Source organism: Diabrotica undecimpunctata, chromosome 8, assembly GCF_040954645.1.
Source record: "Diabrotica undecimpunctata isolate CICGRU chromosome 8, icDiaUnde3, whole genome shotgun sequence".
In the NCBI taxonomy this organism is placed as follows: domain Eukaryota; kingdom Metazoa; phylum Arthropoda; class Insecta; order Coleoptera; family Chrysomelidae; genus Diabrotica; species Diabrotica undecimpunctata.
Window position 1 is genome coordinate 66,041,546 of NC_092810.1, and position 7,541 is coordinate 66,049,086.

Sequence of the window (7,541 nt, forward strand, 5' to 3'; positions counted from 1 at the left end):
TATTTACTAATGTATCTAATAACACCAAGGAAGGCTGTAAAAAACTCAAATAACATAATTAACGTAGCAGCAGAATCACTTGGAGAGAGGAAAATAACGAAAATTTACATATCAAAAAAGAAAACTCGATGATTTAAAGAGAAAGTGAAGATAAAATGTAAAGAAAGGTAGAAAGTCTTTTTACAATAGAGAATACTGTTTTTTATTGATTATTAACACTTTTTGTCTTGGGTAATTGGTGCAGGAAATGAATTAGAAATGACTTACAAGCTCAACAAAAACGTGCCTTTTTATTTCCACGTGTTCTTAATGCAACGGCTTGTACATGACTCTCGCGCATCGATCGAACAACAATGCTCGATCGAAGCGACCTCGCCCAAAAATGCCCAATGTTGGCAGAAAGCAACGTTGCCAGATCGATTTGAAAATTAAAACAAAATAGAAATTATTAGAGAATATAAACATGCCCCCCGCCTTGAAAGAGGGAAGCTTTCAAAGAAAAACATTATAACTGGTAAATATTAAAGAATAAAAATAAAATAGATAATTTCTTAACTTAAAGGTCCTCAAGACTAATGATTTAAAATATAAAGTAAAAATGTTCAGTTCACAAAAACAAGTGTCATTGTATTTATCACTCAGTCTGTAAATTTTTGTCCAGCGGTAATGGACAAATCTTGGGAAATGCCCTTCTCACCAGGCCCTGTTCTGTCTTGATTACAGCAACTCTGCATACGTCATCGGGTCCTTTGATCACGTCCTCTATTCTTCCAAGCTTCCACTTCATCGGAGGAAGGTTATCATCTTTGATTAAAACTAAGGTTCCCCTCCTCAATGAATCATAATGCTGCTTCCATTTTGTACGAGCCTGGAGTTCACTGACATACTCCTTACTCCAGCGATTCCATAGATGCTGCTTAAGTTGTGACAGATGCTGGAATACAGTCAATCGATTATAAGGTGTATTAACAAAGTTTTTCTCGGGAACACTGCTGCCAGCTCGTCCAATTAAGAAATGTGAGGGGGTGAGTGGAGTAAGGTTGTGAGGTGAATCGGAGATAGGAGAAAGAGGTCTAGAGTTTAATATGGCCTCGACCTGCGTCAACAATGTAGTTAGCTGTTCAAAGGTAAACGAAGCTCCCTTAGTGACGCGACGTAAGTGGTGCTTAATGCTTTTAACCCCGGCTTCCCATAAACCACCAAAATGTGGTCCATAGGGAGGATTAAATTTCCAATTTATATTGTCTTTATGACAACTTTCGGATATTTCATTTTCATTTTGAGATAAAAATCGACCTAATTCACAAAGTTCGTTACTAGCCGCTATAAAATTGGAACCATTATCAATTAATACTTGAGAGGGCATTCCTCTTCTAGCAACGAAACGTTTTAATGCCAACAAAAAATATTCTTTACTTAAATCACAAACTAATTCGATGTGAATCGCTTTTGTGACCGCGCAAATAAATAAACAGATATATGCCTTGGAAATTTTACATCCGCGGCCTGTGCGACTTTTTATTAATAAGGGACCTGCATAGTCAACGCCAGTTACTTCAAACGGTAGTCGCGAACTTAAACGATCTTTTGGTAAGGCGGCCATAATAGGTTTAGTTATTTGAGGCTTAAATCTGAAACAAGACAGGCACTTTCTTACAATTGATTTGACCAACAGCCGACCACCAATAGGCCAAAAAATATCGCGAATTGTCGCAAGCATCAGCTGAGGCCCTGCATGCAATAAATCAAGATGAGTTTGGCTAGCAATTAAAAACATTAAATGTGATTTAGAATGTAAAATTAAAGGATATTTTTTCTCGAATGCAAATTTCGAATTACTCAACCTACCACCAACCCTTAGAAAACCGAATTCGTCTATAAATGGATTTAAACTTAGGAGACAACTATTTGATTTTAACGGTTTGTTGGTGCGAAAATTTGTAATGTCCGCTTTAAAATAGATATCTTGATCAATTTTGATGAGAACATCAAACGCATGTTTTATTTCAACGGTACTTAACTATACTATACTTAACTAACTATACTATAATTTGTTTTAAAACGCAAGTGATTATCTTTTAACTTAGAATTTTTAAGAAATCTTATCACCCATGCCGTTACTCTCTTTAATTTATCCAAATTGGAGTATTTGTTTATAATAAAATCGTCTACTATCGCCGTGAAAGCAATACGGTCATCCATTTTCTTGATATCAGGTAACTTTTGATATGATATTTGCTTTTTAGGCCAACGATCTTCATTGTCCGTGAGCCAAGACGGTCCATACCACCATAAATTATTATTTAAAAGCGATGATGGTGTACTTCCTCTTGATATAATGTCAGCTGGATTTTGATTGGAGCTAACATGCTTCCAACAATCCGAACTAGTCGAGTCTTGAATCTCAGAAACTCTGTTGCTTACAAAAGTTTTAAATTTATTGGGAGGTGATTTTAGCCATCCCAGTACGATCGTAGAATCGGACCAAAAAAATACAACGAGAGAAATTAACTCTCAAAGACGTTCTCACCCTTTTTGATAATCTGGCTAATAGTAAAGCAGCAGAAAGTTCAAGTCGGGGGATAGATATGGTTTTCAATGGAGCTACTTTAGATTTTGCGCACAATAGGTGAGAAAATATCTGACCTTCTGCATTTACTGACCTGATATAAACGCATGGGCCGTACGCTGTTTCTGATGCATCAGCAAAACCATGCATTTCCAAATATGCCGCATTCTCACACATAGCGTTTCTTTGAATACGAAGCTCATTTAATACAGGCAAATCAGATCTAAACTGAGAATAGGAAGTGTATATACTTGACGGGACAGATTCGTCCCAAGACAGCTTTTCCAACCAAAGCGATTGTAATATCACCTTGGCCTTTAATATGCAAGGAGCTAAAAGCCCTAACGGATCGAACACCTGCGATACCTCTGATAATATTATTCTTTTGGTAATTTTAGGAGTATAAAAACTATCATTGATCTTATAAATTAATTGATCTGAATTTGGGCTCCACATAATACCTAATGTTTTAGCATTTTCATTTTCCCCGAAATTTATAAATAATGAGTTCACTTCGTCGGATTCTACGTACTTTAGCACATCATTATTATTTGAATAAAATTTTCTCAACTCAAAACAAGCCTGTTTTAAAATATTCGAAACTCCTTTGCAGATACAGGCTGCTTCCTCAACACTGTCCGCTCCGCTCAACAAATCATCTACATAAAAGTCAGATCTTATTATATTCGCCAGTTTAGGATTTTTAGATTCATTTTCAGCCGCTAATTGAAATAGACATCGAATAACTAGATACGACGCTGCCGCAGTGCCGTATGTCACAGTCTTTAATTCGTACACATTTATTGGATCATTTGAATTTTCGCGGTACAATATCCGCTGTAAACTCCTTTGGTCTGGAATTACTAATACCTGGCGGTACATTTTAGCAATATCAGCCGAAAAAACATATTTATATTGTCTAAAACGCAGAAGAATAGAAAAAAGTTCATCTTGTAATGTCGGACCGACGTATTGCAAATTATTTAATGAGTAGCCCGACGAGGAAGGACATGAAGCGTCGAACACAACACGTATTTTTGAAGTAAGACTATCTTGTCGAATAACTGCGCGATGTGGCATATAGTACGATACATTCGCGGTGTCCAGGTTTTCTACCTTTTTCATGTGTCCTAAATTCAGGTATTCCTGTATAAATTCGTTGTATAATTTTTTAAGTTCTGGTTTTGAATTTAATTTTCGCTCTAAGTTCAAGAATCTTTTGTACGCTATGGTATAAGACTCTCCTAATCTTTCAATATTTTCTTTGAATGGTAACTTGACTATAAACCTTCCGTCACTATCGCGTTTAAAATGATCTACGAAATGCTTTTCACATTTGTATTCGTCCACCGTGTAGACCCGATTTGATTCCACTTCCTCAATTTCCCAGAAACGACTCAAAGTTTTATTAACATTAACTTCATCACTTTTCAAAATCAAATTACAAGACACATTGTTGGTTTTTTGAGCAATAGGACCTGATATTATCCATCCAAATTTAGTTTTTTGCATTAAAGGTTTATTCGGACCCAACGAAATTTGTCCAATACAAATTAGAGTTCAAAACATATCCGATCCGATGATCATTTAAATTTTATCAGATTTGAAAAATGATGGATCGGCTAGTTTTAAATGACTAGGGATTTTTAGATCTGCCACGTTAACATCGGACACTGGTAAGTGATGAGATATTTTGTCAATAACGAAAAAATGGTTCTTGAATTGAAAAGCATTATGAATAGCCTGAACTTGTAACTCACATTTTGCAGTAATATTAGTTGAAATACCATTTATGCCCGTCACTATAATGTCTGTTGGTATATTCTCCAAATGGAGGCCATTAAATAAGTCTTTTGAAATAAAGCTGGATTGAGCACCTGAGTCAAGCAAAGCCCTCACAGTATGAGATCTGTTGTATTTATCGAATAGTTGGACGAGCACAGTAGATAAAAAAACGTGTTCAATAGAACTGTAGGCTGATAAAGCTACCTCAGTTGATTGCGCAGGCGCACAATCCACGATTGCACTATTTTGTGTAGGATAATTAGATTGCGAATTGACATTACGTTGTTCTAAATGCAAAAGAGTATTATGTTTTGATCCGCATTTCGTACAATTACCCCGTCGACAAAATTTACTAGTGTGTCCTCCTTTTAAACAATTAATGCATAGCTTCATGAACCTAGCCTTATCAATACGATCTCTAATAGTTAGCTTTAGGAAATCATTGCAATTTTGAATATAATGTTCTTTTTTACAAAAGACGCATTTTGGAGCATTTCGTTCACCCCCCGTAACAATAAATCCGCGAGTACTGTTATTTACCGATTTTCTTTTATCTGGATGAGTTTCATTTACCATTTCTAATAAATCAGCTCGTGATTTTATGAATTCTTTGAAATCTTCAAAGGTGTGCCTTTCTCCATTCTTTTTAAAACTTTCCCATTCACGTAGGGTTATTGAATCGAGTTTAGTTGAGATTAAATATATAAGTAGTGTACCCCATTCACTAGTTGGTTGGTTTAATTGCTCAAGAGCCCTCAAATTCTTTGTAATAATATCTAATAATTTGCGAAGAGATACAGCTGATTCTTTAACGACCGGTTCACAATTGAATAGAGATTTAACGTGATTATGTATTAACAGCTGGTCGTTATCGTACCGTTCAGAAAGTGCCTTCCAAGCCACGTCATAATTAGCGGTGGAAATTTCCAACGACTGAATAATATCAGTTGCCACACCTTCCAAAGACGCCCGTAAATAATGAAATTTTTGTATAGGACTTATATTGTTATTTTCGTGAATTAGACTTTTATAGGTGTCCCTAAATTCGAGCCACGTCTGATATGAACCGGAAAATTTAGGTAAATTTATTGTCGGTAATTTTATTGCCGTGCCTTGATCAAAGTTTTGAATTTGTGAATTGTTAAGGGAAGAACTAGATACATCGACGGTTTCAAAATCTAAAATAATTTTTCTGCCTTTAGCTATATAAGTATAATATGTCGTTTCAAACGTTTCCCTTTCTATTAACTGGATTTGAAACTCTTCTTCGTCTTCCGTATCTAATTCGATTCGCGATTGTATTATTTCAAATTCCGATTTAAGCGATTCTATGTCTAAAAGCCGCGCTTTTAATTGAATTATTTCTAACTCACTAATTTCTTTTTCGGATAATGTATTCAGATATTTAATAAAAATTGTTAGTTTACTTTTAAGCACACCTCGTTTTTTAGTATCAGACATTATGATTAACTTAAATTGTTACAAATCGAAGCAGTAAAAAACTATAGACTATATAAAGAAAAGTTTAAGGAAAGTGATTGAAAAGGAACTCACATTTATTGAACTTGTAGATAACTTCAACTTCTGGTTGCACCAATGTGTTGTCTCTTCCACTGGGCCGGTAAATTTACACAACCGGGAACGAACACTATTGTTTAACTAACCGTTACGAAATTTTCCACTGAGTCCTGTTATAGACCGGGATTTAACACTATTTTTTTTTTACGAATTAGTTAACCACGCTCTGCTACCAATGTTTTTTATTGATTATTAACACTTTTTGTCTTGGGTAATTGGTGCAGGAAATGAATTAGAAATGACTTACAAGCTCAACAAAAACGTGCCTTTTTATTTCCACGTGTTCTTAATGCAACGGCTTGTACATGACTCTCGCGCATCGATCGAACAACAATGCTCGATCGAAGCGACCTCGCCCAAAAATGCCCAATGTTGGCAGAAAGAAACGTTGCCAGATCGATTTGAAAATTAAAACAAAATAGAAATTATTAGAGAATATGAACAAATACAATAAACACAATATTCATACAATTACTGTATTCGAATCAGAAATGAAACAAAATCTTTAGTCAGACAAATAAAAAGGAAATACTAGCAGAGCTTCTCAACGCAGATAAAACACCACTTCTACAAAACAGAAAGAGACGAACGAACTAATAAAAACAACACACAGTCAGAGAACGATACTTGAGCAGACTACTTTCGATCTTAATTTGCTAAAGCTGACGATAATGAACCACCAACCCCAGAATGGACGACTAATGAAGAAATAAATATTAAGGAGTGAGAGGTAAAGAAGCATTGAGAAAATTAAAAAAAGAAAATCTCCAGGAGAGAACAGAATACCGAACGAACTCTTAAAGTAAGAGCGAATGAACCAAATCTGACAAAACCAAATGCATGATTATAACAGCAAATCTACTAAAATGTAAATTAGAGCTGGACGGTCAGATAATACAACAAATGATTGATTTTAATATCTAACTTATATTAAAATTAAAATTTAATATCTAATAAAGGAGCCACAGGTTGCCTAAATGAAACAATATGGAAAAATAAAAATATCGGAAAAGAAATTAAATTCCTAACTGTCACATAGAGAACAAAAATAATGCTAAAAATATCAGGTAAAGACAGCGAGAGATGGTTCTCCAATAGGAAGACGATCAGTATGAAGACCATGAAAACGATGGCACGACAACTTACTGAAGGCAAATCTAAAAACAGAGTTATGTCTACACAAAGGGAAGAAATAGAAGAAGAAATGTTTATTGAAACTGTAAAACGACCAAAATTGCCGTCAACCTTTTTTTTTCAGTATAAATATTTATATTTTGTGAATTTTGTATATGTTAAAGCGTTTCAATGATTTTACTGTCTGACTGGATCCATTATCACCGACTATGTAGCATTTCGTTTTCTGCATGATTCCAACATAAAAAATAAAATATAATTTTAACATATTTCTCCAAAGTGTTCAATCGATTGGAAATTGTCTTGACGGAATATACGATGAAATTCAGCGACATATAGAATATATTGCGGTGAGTATAAGTTAACATGGGAAATATCAGTACACGAAAATTTCATAAACTTCAGGATGGTTTCCATTTCCTGTAGGAATGAAGAAGAGCAAAGAGAAGTAGCAATTTATCTGGACAATAAAATA

The 7,541-nt window shown here is 34.8% G+C and overlaps 3 protein-coding genes across 3 annotated transcripts; all 3 read right to left on the bottom strand.

Annotated features, from left to right (window-relative positions):
- Positions 1-634: 634 nt before the first annotated feature.
- On the bottom strand, positions 635-1,603 carry LOC140448867 (uncharacterized). Its single transcript, XM_072541990.1, has one exon. It carries the CDS (start codon positions 1,601-1,603, stop codon positions 635-637), a length of 969 nt encoding a protein of 322 aa, XP_072398091.1.
- Positions 1,604-2,437: 834 nt separating this feature from the next.
- Positions 2,438-4,081, bottom strand: LOC140448868 (uncharacterized). The gene has a single exon (XM_072541991.1). The coding sequence runs from the start codon at positions 4,079-4,081 to the stop codon at positions 2,438-2,440; it is 1,644 nt and encodes a 547-aa protein (XP_072398092.1).
- Positions 4,082-4,156: 75 nt separating this feature from the next.
- LOC140448869 (uncharacterized) lies at positions 4,157-5,815 on the bottom strand. The gene has a single exon (XM_072541992.1). The coding sequence runs from the start codon at positions 5,813-5,815 to the stop codon at positions 4,157-4,159; it is 1,659 nt and encodes a 552-aa protein (XP_072398093.1).
- Between the last annotated feature and the right edge of the window lie 1,726 nt (positions 5,816-7,541).